The 15,118-nt window shown below is 50.8% G+C and overlaps 1 protein-coding gene across 5 annotated transcripts in view; it reads left to right on the top strand.

Annotated features, from left to right (window-relative positions):
- The first annotated feature begins 429 nt into the window (after positions 1 to 429).
- TFAP4 (transcription factor AP-4) overlaps positions 430 to 15,118 on the top strand; it is a 35,676-nt gene continuing 20,987 nt past the window's right edge. For 2 of the 5 annotated variants that reach the window (XM_050968381.1, XM_050968380.1), the window contains exons 1-3: positions 430 to 632; positions 11,017 to 11,182; positions 13,608 to 13,706. In XM_050968381.1, the coding sequence (XP_050824338.1) occupies positions 544 to 632; positions 11,017 to 11,182; positions 13,608 to 13,706 (354 nt within the window). In that variant the 5' untranslated portion in view covers positions 430 to 543. The remainder of the gene's footprint in view (positions 633 to 11,016; positions 11,183 to 13,607; positions 13,707 to 15,118) is intronic. The other 3 variants (XM_050968384.1, XM_050968383.1, XM_050968382.1) reach the window with 2 other exon arrangements.

Below are 15,118 nucleotides of genomic sequence, written 5' to 3'. Positions count from 1 at the left end.
CCTCCATGTGCAGGGCCAGCCCTACACCTCTCTCCCACTCCCCCGTGCGGGGCTGGGCCTGCCCCTTTCCTCCCCGCGCATTTCCTTCCCCCTCCCCCCCCATGTGTGGGGCCGACCCTGCCTCGTGCATTCCCCACCCCATGCGCGGGGCCGGCTCTGCCCCTCCCCCCGGCCGTGCATCCCCCGCCCCCCTTGGCTGCTCCGGGCCCCGCTTGCCAAGCTGTCAGCTGATGGGCCGCATCACCCCGTAGTGGCGCAGGGAGCCGGGCAGCCCGGGCGCGGGTGGGGGCGGTGCTGGGGAGCGGGCTGCGGCGGGGTCGCTGCGGAGGGGAGACGCGGCGCTGCGGGAGCCGTGCGAGAGGGCGGCGGAGGCCGCGGGGGCGGTGCGGAGGGGGCCGGGGCGGCGGCAAATAGTCCTTTGTTTACATGGGCCGGTGGCTGGCGGAGGCGGCGCCGCCGGGGGAGGGAGCGCTGCGCTCGCACCAGCTGTTTCCCGCCTTGAGCGGCAGAGGCGCGGCGCGCTCAGCTGGGGCCGGCGCCCGCATGGAGTACTTCATGGTGCCCGCGCAGAAGGTGCCCGCGCTGCAGCACTTCAGGAAGTCGGAGAAGGAGGTGATCGGCGGGCTCTGCAGGTGGGTGCCGCCCGCGCTCCCTGGGGGGCTCGCGGGGCGCGGGCCGGGCGGCGCGGCTGGCCGGAGCACGTGGGGCCGCGCTCGGCGCTGAAGCCCGGGGCCGCGTGCGGGGCCCGGCGGGAGCACCGCGCCGCCGGGCTGTGGCGGGGGCCCCCTGCTCCTGGACCGGGGTGCGGGCCGTGCGTGCCCTGCCTGCCGGCCGCATGTTGGGGGAGCTTTAAAGGGGGGTGTGTTTACTACGGGGCCTGGCCGTGACTCGGCAGCCCTCCCGCGGGGGGCGGGCCCGCGCGCCGGGGCCGCCGGGACATGTAGTGCGGCGGCCGGGGCCCTGTGGGGGATGTAGGCGCCCGGCCACGCTGCCCCGCACAAAGCGGGCCGGGCCGCGTGGGCCGCGTGCCGCGGCGGAGCGAGGAGCCGCCTGCTCCCCGCGGAGAATGTAGCGCCCCAGCCCACGCGTGCGCGGCCCACGGTGCCTGCAGCAGCTGGCAGGGGCGGGCCCAACCGCCGCTCGCCACAGGCTGCGGGGAGGGAGCGGGCCCAGCCCAGCCCAGCGCCGTGGCCATGTGGCCGCTCCGGAGGACTGGGCTGGACAGGTGCCTCCGGCGGCGCGGCGCCCCTTGTTCGAAGGGCTGGTTACAGCCCGGGCCTCTGCGCCCCGAACGAGCCCGGAGCCGCGTGCAGGCTGCACGTGGAGATACACTCCCTGCTGGGCCGGGGACACAGCCCGCGGGCAGCGCCGCTGTGCGGGGCCCGGAGTACCCACTGAACCTGTCGGGCCACCTGGGGAGGCAGGACTGGTGCCGCTCAAAGCTGGTCTTCTCTCCCTCCCCCGGGGCACGTTAATCCCCCCCCCCCATCCCCTGCAAGTATATTTGGATCTTGGAGCTCCACTGTTGGTTGACTAAGTTAAATAGCACCACTATGGCAAGAACAAGGTGTTAAGTTAGTACATGCAGTGGGGAAACTCTCCCAGTGCCTCCAGAAAGATGCCCCATTTCTAAATTGGGGACATGCAAATTACCAGCTGTATGGATACCGAAAGGTCGAAACGGATGTGCTAAGCAAGGCTACAGAAAGTCCTTTTCATCATCTTCTTTCATGCTCTTGCCCATCTTAGTGGCCTGGTGGGATTCACTGTATAGAAAGAGTTGGACTCTTACGCTTGTGTACTAATCTTCAGAATGAAAACTGGGAGGGAGGGAGCTAGAATATGCGAATACTGTAACTAACTTGGATCCATTTACAAAGGGGGACCTGCTATTGAGCAGCTTGCCTCATGAGAAGGAAATTGTCCTTCATGCTATTGTATTAATATTAATGAGGATCACAATTTGGTGTAGTCTTTATGCCATATGGAATTGCTTTGTACCTTAGCATAAACTAATACATATGTATTTTAAAAAGTACCTTCAGGATATTCTCTTAATTGTGGGAGCAGCACTAAAATATAAGTTTCTGTCTGCCTACAGGATGCTGGCTTTATTTGAAATGTCTCACAGCTGGCCTACTTCCTACTCAAATATCAGTGCTGGACAGGTGGTGATGGCCATCTATAGTTAACCGCAGTGGAGATTATAACCTGTGTTTGAAGGCCTGCCCAGAAGGGTGCCACCAACAGAATTCTTTCTGTAGCTCATTAAACTTTATAGTTTAGGATAGAAAAAAGGAATCCTTCCATGAGCACCTTGAAGCTGTATTCATCTAGAACAGTGGTTCTCAACTAGGGGTCTGGGGGCCACGAGCAGGTTTCAGGGGTTCTGCCAAGCAGGAAGAGTGTTAGACTCAATGGGGCCCAGGGCAGAAAGCTTAAGCCCTGCTGTGCAGGGCCCTGAGCCTGCCACCTGAGGCTGAAGCAGGAGGCTGAGCAACTGTGTGAGGCGCCCTGTGGCAGTTGCTCTGCATGTTACCCCTGAACGCCAGCTCTGGCTTTTCTTTGTAGAAAACAGTTGTGGCACAGGTGGGCTGTGGTGTTTTAATAGCACGTGTGGGGGACCTTGGGAAGAGAGAGGTTAAGAATCCCTATCTAGAATATCATGCTTAGAAGGGCACTGACCATTATTTTGGGTAGAATTTTACAGAACAATGAATTCACTCATCCCCTGGGAAGTTGAGAATAAAATCTGCATCTTTTCAGTTTCACACACGTTAGATAGTTACAGGATAGTTGTCCAAGGGTGTTATTTCTAAATTTATTTTTTATTGTTGGGAGGGGGGAGCACTGAGGTGCATTTGTTTTAGATTAATAAAACCACCACAACTTTTGTGAGAGACAGAACAGGTTTGTATCTTTGCTTTCACTTGGTGATTGGAACATTTTCCGCGTGCCACCAGGATGACATTATCGTCTTAGACTGTAAGGGGATAACTTCCCACAGTCTGCTTCACTTCTGAAGGAGAAGATGAAGTTCTACTCAAACACCTGGAATGCTGTAGGAAGGCTGTATCCCTAGAGTTCTTTGGAATATCATGAGTTTGTAGAAACTCTGTGATCATTTTCTGTAGGGATTTCATTTTATTCTGACAAGTTTCAGAGTAGCAGCCGTGTTAGGGCTGGTCTACACTACGGGGAGAAATCGATCTTAGATATGCAACTTCAGCTATGTGAATAACGTAGCTGAAGTTGAATATCTAAGATCGGATTACTCACCCGTCCTCACCGCGCTGGATCGATGTCCGCGGCTCCCCCTGTCGATTCCGCAACTCCGTTGGGGTTGGTGGAATTCTGGAATCGATATAAGCGCGCTCGGGGATCGATATATCGCATCTAGATGAGATGCGATATATCGATCCCCAAGCAATCGATTTTAACCCGCCGATACGGCGGGTAGTCTAGACGTAGCCTTAGTCTGTATCCGCAAAAAGAGTAGGAGTACTTGTGGCACTGTAGAGTCTTTAAGGTGCCATACGTACTCTCATTTTATTCTGAGACTTCTTACTAGTTTGGGTACACTTGTGCAGGAACAACTAGCACTGGTGAGTGAACTTGTTTAAAATACCACCTTCATACTGATGAACAAGTCATTGGTATACAGACTGGAAGACTGACTACTGCTTTCGTCTCCATGTGTTCAGTGTCTGGAGACTGGTTTATTGATTAAGTGGGTCTCATGCTAAGTATAGAACTTCAAGAATCTCCAGCGAGATTTTGTCTCCTTCAGCTGTTTTATAGCAGCTTTCTTCTGCTGAAGTGTTTGTACTTAGCATGCAGATATCTTCCAAGTGAAGTGTGGTTATTTTATTGATTCCCAACTAAATGAGAGCTGAAGTTACAGAGACAAGGAGGATGGGGACCAAAGTCTGTTGGCAAGAGAGACAAGCTTTTGTGCTTATACAGAGCTCATCTGCCGGTCTGGGTGAAGTTACAGGTATTTCATGATGCTGCCATAGAATAACCTAATGCTGTGCTGCGAGTTCTAGTCCAAGACTCAGCATGTCAACACTGGTTTATGTTGGTTTCCTCTCCCTTGCAAATGAAACATGGGGCAGAAGTGTCAGGGACCCCATGGCAGAATTGGTCCACTGTCAAAGACTTACGTGCAGTTGGTAGTCTTCTGATCCAGCAGATTAGAGCCTGGTATGGTGCAGGCAGGTTCTAGGCAAGCTTATTCCTGCCTAGCTGTATGCAAGAACCTTGCTTTTCATCTGCTGCGTCCTACTTTGCGCTGGATTTCTTTTGAGCAGAGACTGAGTCAAATTGAATTGTATTTTTGTGTGTGGGAAGGGGCTAGCATGAAAATCCATTGAACTCGCTTTATTTGTGACAGACATCTAAATCTCCACTCTAGCCTCCCCAGGTAAAAGATCAGGGTACTAACTCCCACTGTCCTATTTAATCCACCAGGCTAGCTTCTAAATGCATTTTTCTCTGTTTAGTTCTGTTGCTTTTTTAAAAAGTCTTTCCCCAGGAAGAACAGTTGGAGGGGAAGGTTATGAGAGGTCCCCGATGAGGAAATGGGCTCTTCCTCTTTCTCTCTTCTTAAGAACCTCTGCTTCCTAGATGGCCGTCTTGAGCCACCTTGGTCTAATTTCCTCATGGGCCAAAGGTTTAGACTCCCAGACACAGATAAGAGCTGGGGCTCATACTTGTGCTCAAAGGAAAGCTATAGTGGCCATGTGCAAGACTTCAGGGTTGCATTTGCAAAAATAAACAAACTAGGCATCTGCAATCTGCTCCATCTTCTATATGGGGATGATGATCAGCAAGGCTACAGGCCCAGCTCAGGCCAGAATGGAGCAGATCACTGCCTTGTTAAAGATATGGATGACTTGGGATTTTTAGTGTAGAACAGTTGGACTTGTGGGTCTCGTTCCAGCCAAGCTTGGGTTAGAGGAAGTCCTGCTGCCTCACTCACTGAGGTTGGCCTTCTGGCTTGTGGGTACCAACCAGGTTATTTCTGGATGGATCCAGGGGGAGTTTGTGGGATCACTGGTTTTGTGAGGATGCAGGATAGGAAAGAGTTAACCTCAATGTATGTCAGAGGGGTTGTTATATCCTTCTTTCTTTCTACAATCTATTCTTGCCTCCCCATTTCCTGTAATGAATGGTGTAACCAGAAAGAGTTTGATCCCCTACCCCAGTGTAATCCCTTATTCCTCTCCAAATATCAGTTTTACTCAGCCATAGCTGTGTTCACTGCAGTTTGTAACTTACCCGCTGTGGCTACTACACCTTGGCTCCTGCTCCTCTTTGCTCATCTCACTCTCTGTTTACCTGATGTTTTGTCTTCTGCATCAATGGAGATTTTTGCGGACACTGACGCTGACAGTCCCCAGCATAGAGCTATAGTGCTGGAGGTGGAGGGCCCCAGACTAGAACTGCCTATGCCACAGTTCAGGTTTGAGCGTGAATCTTGTTACTTTCAGGGCACAGTGTAAGATCCTTCCCTCCATACAAGCTTCTTCCCCCTCTGCTTGTGGAAAATAGCCTGGCTGCCTCCTCCTGGCTCATACGGTTAAAGTGCCCTCTTTTGGACAGGAGCTATGGTGTGGTTTGCAGAGCAGGTTCAGCTCCTATTCTGGACAGTGGCCAACCTGACTATGAATGTGCCTACATTCTGCAATGTTGAGTAGATTCAAGATGCAGCTGGATAAATGGCTTTTCCCGACATAACGCTTCTCAGCCCTAGGGATACTTATTAACCCCCCCCCCCCCCAAAAAAAAAAAAAGTATAAAGTGGAGGTGGAATTCTTGCTACTCTGCTTCTACCTCATCGCTTATTGTCTCTGATGCAGAGTGTAGGGCTGCATTGCTGTCCTCTGATGAACCGCAGAGAGTACGTGACCCCACGCTCCGCTGCTAGCAACCAGGTCCTTGTGTGTCCCAGAATCCTTTGTGCCATGTCACCTAGCACTCCAGAGTCTAGGTTCAGTGACTTATGGGATGCCCTTGGCATCTGAGGAGAATTCAGTTGCGACTGTTGACTGCACTTCATCAGGAACTGAAGGAATGTCTGGGGTCATGCTAGGCCCTTCTCTTCAACACCCCAATGCAACCAATTCTGTCAGTTTTCTTGGAGATAAGTTGTAAGCTCGCTGCAGTATCCAATCTGAGGGATCCATTTTTGCTGGTCCGTTTCATCAGTGTTGTCCCTCCCCTCAGAAAAGGTGATTTGTGCTCTGGGAGCTCAGAGGCTGTGGCTTCTTAGCATGTAGAAATAAGATGACTGTTCCCATGGGGATGTTTCACAATAGTGAGAATGAAAGATGAGGGCCCCCAGAGCAGCCTTCTCGATGGTCCTGCCCGCAACCTGCACTGGAGTTATGAAGCCCTGCTATCCACCTCTGTTATCCCTGCGGGCCTGAGCAGGGAAGTGGCTTTAGAGTTAGCAATGAGAGACTGTCTTGTCTTAAGATCCTTCCTTCTGAATCTATTTGGTGAATAGTCATGTACTTTCAACTGTGCTTTCACTTGTGCTTTTTTCACTCTTGCTGTGTGACCAATAGCACAATGGGGTTCCATGTTCAGTGACTGTGGAGTAAGAAGGTGTTTCCCCTAACTGTCAGGCTGTGAACTCAGCGTGGGCTCTGAGAGACAAGCTGGGTTCCTTCTTGCCCATCTTCCTCAATAATCAAGGCACTGCCAGATGCACGGCTCTGAGTGATACTCGTGAAATCCCATTGCTTTCACTCGGGTTGCTCAGGAACAGTTGAAGGTGGAATTTGGCTCAGCTGTTGAGTTAGTTAAGAAACCTTGTGTGCAAGACTGAGTAGAGCAGACCTGTGCTCACTGGGCTAATGCAAGCCAGAATGTACTTTAGGGGACCCTGAATATACATGGGCACAGATCTGACAGCTGCTCTTCAGAACAGAACTGTGCTTTAATATCGCACTCTTGTGGCATGAACCCCAGTCTTGGTTCTCTTGTCGCTCCTCCCTTGGGGCTCTGGCTTTCAGAACCTTCTACTTCCTGGGGTGGTAAGAATGTGTCAGTTATATAATGCAGAGCTCTTGTCCAGGGGCTTTGCTCTTTTCTCTCCTGTCACTTTGGCTGTGATGTGATGAACTTGTAGGTGCTTCCCTGAAGTTCAGTTTTATGACTTGTCACTACAGGCTACTGACCCCACCCTTAGTGATGACCTTAGAAGTTGGACTTCAGCCCACGAAAGGAGGAGAAGATTGAGAGGTCAGGCTGAGTTTCTGGCCCTGTTGTGCCCAGGGGCTGGCTCATACCTGGTGTACTGGATCATCCCCATTAGCCCTCTTTGCACTTCTGTTGTATAACATGAATGTAAATGGGCAAATAAACCGTAAATCTCTATCTGCAATTTCAAGCAATGTGATCTTTCTGCACTCTAGGAAACAGTTGCTAGTCTTTAATACTTTGCATTTGTATAGCTCCTTCTGTCTGAGGATCTCCTAGCACTTGCAGTGTCTTCCTTTGTTGGCTGTCTTTGCAGGTTGATTGTAGCGTGCTTGACACAACTGGCCAGGACTGGTGACTGCAAGGGTAGTTAACAGAGAGGAAAGTGGCTGTCAGGGTGAGTTAATACGGAATCTCTTAGGGGCTGAGATCTTGCTGGCTGCTAACAAGTGACAGTGGATAGCAGGTGGCTGGAAGTGCAATTTTCATTGTTCTTGAATTCCAGCATGACCTTAGTAACTGAATTCTCATGCAGTCTTGGCTATCATGCATACATAATGGAATAGTCCATACCCTTAGAAAGCTGCTTTCTAAGTCTAATTCTTGATATAGCGACTACTAGCATCGTGATGGGAAAATACAAGAAATGCAAGATAGTAATCGGAAAGATGTGGTCTGTGGCTTTTTAAAGGCATGCATCTCATGGCTGGTCAGGGCTAGAAACCACCTCTTTAGCATTAAGTAGCATTCCCAGCTCTCCAATGGCCTAAAGCTTTTAGGTGATTTGCAAGGTATGTGACCTTTGAAATTGCCACTGGTCTTGCCTCAAGTGTTGTGTGTCTGGCAGTGGGCCAGGATTGCTATTCCAAGGACTGGCCCATGGATCAGTTTCTGGTTGCTCTGCAAGATGAGCCAGTTTCTGGTTGCTCTGCAAGATGAGCCACATGTGCAGGTTTGTTAGGAGGGCGAGGCTGCTGGTCCTGCATGCCTGGAAAGCATGGAGGGGTAGATCCAGAGTTGGGGGTGTTGTGTAAACACTGCTTCACCTCATTGTGGAGTTCAGCTTCCTCTTTTGGTTTTAATATCCCTAATACAGAATATATTTTAAGTCATCTGGTTCTCTTTTCCTTGCCCGGGCCTCAAAAATGCTCTCTAAGGAAAAGTTTGGACTAGCAATATGAATTGGCATGGTTTTAAATGCTAGTGTAGATGGTTAAAAAACTTGTGAGCCGGTCATGGTCAAGCTCAGGTTCCCTCACAAGACTGACCCCAGTATTTCTTCCTCCTTCTCTCCCTCCAGCTAGCTGCTTGGTGGTGGTTGGTGTAGGAAGTGTTTTCCTGGCCAGTCTGTCAGATCACTCGGGAACAGAACGTGCAGCGGAGGCAGCAGGAAGCAGGCGGGAGCCGTGGCTTTGAGTGGGGCGGGGGCTGCCTCTGCTGGGAGCGATCATCTGGAAGCCATCAGCAGGAGGGGGAGGGGGCCTCTCATCTGATTCTACCAGGGCCACACACACAGGCTGGCCCTGCAGGGACCTCAGCTTAGATGCTTGCCTCTTTCTTACCATGGGGGGGAAGGATGGTGAGTAACCAGAGGCCCTTGCTGCAGCTCACAAGCTCTTTTAATCTTTTAATCCTCCCTCTTCCCTGCCTAGTCCTGCACCTTTCAGCAGCCCTCAAACACATCCTGGAGGAGCTGTGACTCCTCAGCTGCTGCAGTGACCAGCTCAGGGCCTGGCTCTGCTCTGCTGGTACTAGAGGGTCCCTTTACCTTGGTCTTGCTTAGCACCTTTGAACTGAAGGATACCAAAGACTCTTCTCATCTCTCTGTATTGGAGTCATTGTGTCAACTGGTGAAAGAGAACCCTGCAGGGACTGAACCTAGCCGCTTCATAGTGCAGGTAACCAGTCCACAGCAGAGTAGGACAGCAAGGAGAGGCCACTGTGCCCAGTTGAAAGTGAATTGGTTGTTCAATGAAGTAGAATGTAATGACCAAGTTAGAAGTTGGGCGGGATGCTGGGGCTGACACCTTGTCTTACAAGAGGTACCCTGGGCTCTAATGAATACGTATGTCTAGGCCCTCCGTTCTAAGCCTCATCTGAAAGATGCAAGGTCCCATGTTGGGGCATTGGGTGTTTTTAATATTAATTCAGGCAGGAGTGCCACCTACTGCATCACCACTTTCTTCAGCACCGTGGATTTTCTTTAGTGGCCTCCTAGCCAAGCTTTGTTCTGCCCTGATCCTGCATATCCTGATGACACGAGAAGTCATTCTTCTGCTCTGCTCTACTCTGCACTGGTTAGGCCTCAACTGGAGTATTGTGTCCAGTTCTGGGCACCGCATTTCAAGAAAGATGTGGAGAAATTGGAGAGGGTCCAGAGAAGAGCAACAAGAATGATTAAAGGTCTTGAGAACATGACCTATGAAGGAAGGCTGAAAGAATTGGGTGTATTTAGTTTGGAAAAGAGAAGACTGAGAGGGGACATGATAGCAGTTTTCAGGTATCTAAAAGGGTGTCATCAGGAGGAGGTAGAAAACTTGTTCACCTTAGTCTCTAATGATAGAACAAGAAGCAATGGGCTTAAACTGCAGCAAGGGAGATTTAGGTTGGACATTAGGAAAAAGTTCCTAACTGTCAGGGTAGTTAAACACTGGAATAGATTGCCTAGGGAGGTTGTGGAATCTCCATCTCTGGAGCTATTTAAGAGTAGGTTAGATAAATGTCTATCAGGGATGGTCTAGACAGTATTTGGTCCTGCCATGAGGGCAGGGGACTGGACTCGATGACCTCTCAAGGTCCCTTCCAGTCCTAGAGTCTATGAATCTATATCTCTGGAGTTTGCAAGAGATCCCAGCCTGCGGTGGTGTGGATGTAGAATGAGAATTGGGGAGTGGACAAACTTTGAATCCCACCTTCTGCTTGCAGTGAGGGTGAGGAAACTCCTCTTCTTCCCCACCTCTCAAAAACAAGATGGGTGAAAGGTCTTTGGGCTCAAATAAACTGTCGCCATTAATAGGAGCAGAGTCCCAAAGCAGTTAGTTTCTCACTTTCTCTGGGACTCTGTTTGGAAAGCTGATTGCTCCCCCAACCACTGGAATGCTGTGGTGTCTCTCCCAGGTGTGGTCCTCGTTCCTAGCTCTTCCCTCTCTCTGCCCTAAAGTCACATGGATGTTGCTCCGTCCTTCAGGGCAGCAGCACCTTGTCCTCTGCCTCTTCTGGGCAAAAAGTGCTTTATGTAGGAAGTATGAGACCGATGGGGTCTGGTTAGTTTCTGCAGGCACAGTGCCCCAGGAGGGAGTGACTGACGCTGACTAGGTTTCTGTCCCTCCTTCAGGAGGATCAGCACCATCTTTACCTGCAGGACTGTCCCATGTGGCAGATCTTAAAATGCAGGGTCCCAGCAATCCTTGAATTTAAATACCTGGGGAAGGACCTGGGGACTGAGTTCTAGCCTGAATTTGGATTAGCCACATTCCCTGGACACCTCCAAGTTGTCATGAAAATGACCCCCACCCTACTCAAGGTGCTGGTGTGCCCTCAGGTCATGATCACTGTAGATTCATAGCATGAGGTGAAGTGGAGGAATGGCCGCTTCTCCATCTCAAGAGAATAGTCTTTTGTTTGGTTCCCTGAAAGTTTTTTGCCTACCAATCTGGTCCTCGCAAAACAGGTAGCGTCTGGGAAGAGTACCCTCTGGGGTTCTTTCCTGTAATGCAATATCATCATGGTAAGAGTGAACCTCCATCTGCAGGTTGGGGCTCTTGAGCGTTGACTGCCCTCGCTAACCCTCTGTCTCTCTCACAGCCTGGCCAACATCCCACTGACCCCAGAGACGCAGCGGGACCAGGAGCGGCGGATACGCAGAGAAATCGCAAACAGCAACGAGCGAAGGCGGATGCAGAGCATCAATGCCGGCTTCCAGTCTCTAAAAACCCTCATTCCACACACAGATGGGGAGAAGCTCAGTAAGGTGAGGGGGAGTTGGTGTCTGTATGGCTGTGAGGGTGTGCACGTGCCCCAGGGTCGGTCTCCAGGTTCTGTCTGAGCTGCCAGGATCTTCTAGCTATTAACTTGTTGCTGACCCATTGCTTTGTAGCAGTGACATTCTGTCATTAAGTAACTAAACCTCCCAACCATGCGGAGCTAAAAAAAATCTCTAAGTAAAATAAGCTCACTCGGAAAACTTCAGCTTGTAGTTTAAGATTGCTCCTGTGATAATGTAATGAGACGAGAACTTCGGGGTGAGGTGAGGGGGAGGTAACTAGAGCACTGAAATGATAGTGAAGGTAAGTAATACAGATGTTCCGTTAGCCTTGCAATTCATAGACTGCACTAGTGATTGATATGTTAAGAGTTTGTAGACGTGTTGTGGAGCAAATATGCAGGTTGCATTTTTCATGTCAAACCAATGTGTGGTGTGGCAAGATAACAGGAATATTTAGGTAAATTACCGTCACTGGCCACTTCCCTGCTCTTTAGTGAGTAGGGATTGTAAAACTGATGGTCTTGTTGCCTCATATGAGGCTGTTACCAGTGAAGCAATTTTACCTGTGCTATTAGAAGGTTCTGTATGGGGAATTCCTGGGGCATGCGCATGTGATGTGCTTTAAATACCCGGGACATAGAAACAATCAGGGTGGCATAAACGTGGAACGCTCTGCTGGCATACATTGGTGCTAGGTCCTGGAGCCAAAAGTCCCAGCGCTGCTTCTGTCCTGAGCAATTCCTCCCAGGAGTTCTGAAGCAGGGAGTGGTGGTGGTGACAGGACTCATTCATATATTTTGAGGTGGGCTTTAGAAGTATCTTAAACCCTAGAGAGCTGAGAGCCCTTTCCCATCTCCTGCAAGACTTAGGAGCTCTGCAGGAGACAAGGAGCAGAGTCTCTTATCTTTAAGAGTTCCTGGGCTTTGCAGGCTGGGATTCTTTTGCCAGTGAGCCCCTTACAGCTTCTTGCGAGCAAACTGGCTTCTGCTGAAGCACGTCACGACCTATGCATGTAGCCAGTTAGGCACTGAAACACTCAGTTTCTAATATAAGACCAAGGAGCCCAGCAGGGTTTAGGAGCTCCTAAATCACGGTGTTGCTAAAGTTCCCCTTGGTGTCTGGGCTACCTGGCTTGCTCTGTTCTCCCTTTTCCTTCCTGGCGCATATAAAGTTGTGGCAAATAGTGCTAGTAACTTTGGTCTTTGCAGCTGCTATTTAAGAATGCTGCTGTGGACGTCTCGTGTACAGCCACAGCTTGCCATGGCTTTCCTTTTGCACCTGAAATGTCTTGTAAAAAATGACAGGCATCTGAACAGTGGTAGACTCTATCCCTGCTGTTCAAAAAGGATTAATTTAACCCCTTCAGATTGCAGAATGACTCCTGTGACTTACATGGAGCCCTGCAGCCCACCCCACGTATCCCCTGAGAATGTTGTGTCACACACAGCTGTAAATGCTGCTCCTGCCCTGCTAACTAGGCAGCTGCTAATGATGCTTGCAGAAAGAAAACACAGTGCTGGGGAAAAGGTGGTGGTTTGGGGCTGTGTGTGTGTGTGTGTGTGAAGTCCTCTGTTTATTGGTGCAGCATTAGCATCTCCCATGTTGCCCTGCCATTGTGCCTAGCTGACCTGGAGAGAATGCCCTCCCCATGGAGGAGAGAGCACTTGAAGTCTCATTCAGTTCTCCTCAGACTGAGATCAAAGGGGCTGGTTAGTGCTGCATACGCTGTAGATTTTGTAACATAGAAACTTGTCCACTAGGAATTGGGTTGAGACCAAGCCATTTACATTGCAGGCCACCAAATAACTCTCAGATGCGAACCCCTGACTCTTTGGGGCATAAGCTCTAGAGCTTCCAGGAGGCAGCAAGCATGCTGTGGGTGGTCTAGGAGGCTGGTGCTGGCATGGCCCATTGGCAGAGTGCTAGGCGCAGGTGTAAAGGCACGCCCAGAACAAGTTGGGGCTCCAGCTGGGGAAGGAGATGGCTCACGTCTATCACCAGTGCACCGAGGGCCAAGGTACATTTCATTGTCTGGGGGGAGCTCCTTTTAGCACTTCACAAGCACTGAGGTATGCTTGTGAAGTGCTCAGTCTGGTCAGGGCTTGAGTGGGGAACACTTGTGGCTTCGGGGTCTGGGAGGCAGATGACTGGGGACTCATCTTCACTTGGAGCTACTACACTGATGGGAGAGTTAATCTGGGAGCAGTGGTAGTTTGTCTCCTACCCTCAGTTGCTATTTGGTGCAAGCACTCCAGCTGTCTGACATTCTTTTTGGAAGAGGCACATGAAAAAATCTCTGGTTATGTTTATTGATTGGGGGGGAATATTGAGGGGTGGGGGGCATGAGAGGATAGATGGCTTGACACACTCACCTTCCTGTGCCACTAATCCTCATGCTGGTTCTCCCCAGGCGGCGATTCTCCAGCAAACAGCTGAATACATCTTCTCTCTGGAGCAGGAGAAGACTCGGTTACTGCAGCAGAACACACAGCTCAAGCGGTTCATCCAGGTAATGCAGCTGCTGCTTGCCTCTCCGCTATTCTCCTTTCCTACCTCTCTGCCAGGAAAGCTCCAGAACACGGAATAACCCATGCCCCTTGGCCAGCATGAGAAGCATTTGTTGTTGCCAGTGTAATCCCCACTCGCCCGTCTCTGTCTCGCCCGCCCACAGTACTGGTTAACTGATGGAATGTCACTGGGTCTCTCTGTGTGTTACCTGTTGGAGTTATTCTGCTCTCCCTGGGTGTGTAGGCAGTCAGGTCTCTTGCTTCTCCCTCAGACTCTTCCAGATCAGGAGTGGAAACCCTGCAGGGGTGGCAGGAGGGACTTCCTGCCACTCATCCTTGTGACATGCTGAAGTTGGATATAGACCTCTTCCCTGCCTGGCTGTGTATCCCAGTTGTCTTAGCTGCTATAGGTGCCTTGTTGGCAGTGACTTTGCGCTCTGATAATGTGCTCGGTGCTTATGTAAGTAAGGGTCTTGTCTGGGTTCCTGACCTGCAGCCCCCCTCCTGGGACCCCACACAGCTGTGCCAGTGCACCTCGGCTTAGCTATCTGGGACTGTGCAGGCAGGGGCTGCAGCCATGCAGCTCTTAGCACTAGTGGTGCATGCATGATGAGCCCACAGCTCACATTTGCGGGTTTTTCAATATTCTGGCAGGGCCAAAGGCAAGCTTGGTTTAACCCCTTGCTGGTGGGATGGCATTCATAGTGCTCCACCATCCCCTTGCGACTCCATTTCGGTATGGCTGTTACTTGAGCCCTGGCTGGGGAGTTGACTGTTTTAAAACTCGGTAAATCTAGTCGCATGTAACCAAAATATTGATGGCTTTTACAGGCTAGGTTACAGTTCTCAGGCCTTTCTGGAGAGTTGTCTGAGAAGGCTGTAGTATGGCTGGAGTGTGTCAGTGCCTCGTCCCTGGCTGTGATCTTACTGGCTATCAAGTGAAGCAGGGTCAAGCCTGGGGATAGAGTTTGTATGGGAAACTGACAAAAACTCAGGAGCACAGCAGGAAGTGGTGGTGGTGAGTGAGGGGAGAGAGCACTTTCCCTGGGCGTGGGTCCTGAGCCCAGCATGGTGCCAGGAAACCACTGTGCTCCTGGAGGTGTCATGAGCTGGTTTTCCAGAGTGTTTGCTGAAATCTCTGTCGCTAGGAGTGTTAACCTCCAAGTCTGGGCAAGTGCCAGTGGGGTAATTAGTAACTGCTGGCGCTTAGCCCTTTTCATCTGTAGGTCTTTTTTTCACAAAGGGGTGGGGTGAAGGTTATCTCCCCTTCAGAGGCTGAAGACTACAGCTGGATACAGAAAAGGAGTCTCCTGACTCCCAGCGCTGCCCTGTGTTTACTCCGATATGGGTTCTTCACTTGCTGCTGTCCTGTTTGTGTGCTACTGTGTTCCACTCCAGAGGTGGCTGCATTTTG

This window comes from Gopherus flavomarginatus, chromosome 9, assembly GCF_025201925.1.
Source record: "Gopherus flavomarginatus isolate rGopFla2 chromosome 9, rGopFla2.mat.asm, whole genome shotgun sequence".
Taxonomy (NCBI): Eukaryota; Metazoa; Chordata; order Testudines; family Testudinidae; genus Gopherus; species Gopherus flavomarginatus.
The sequence above is the reverse complement of the archived record's forward strand: the minus strand, read 5'-3'. Positions and strand labels throughout refer to the sequence as shown.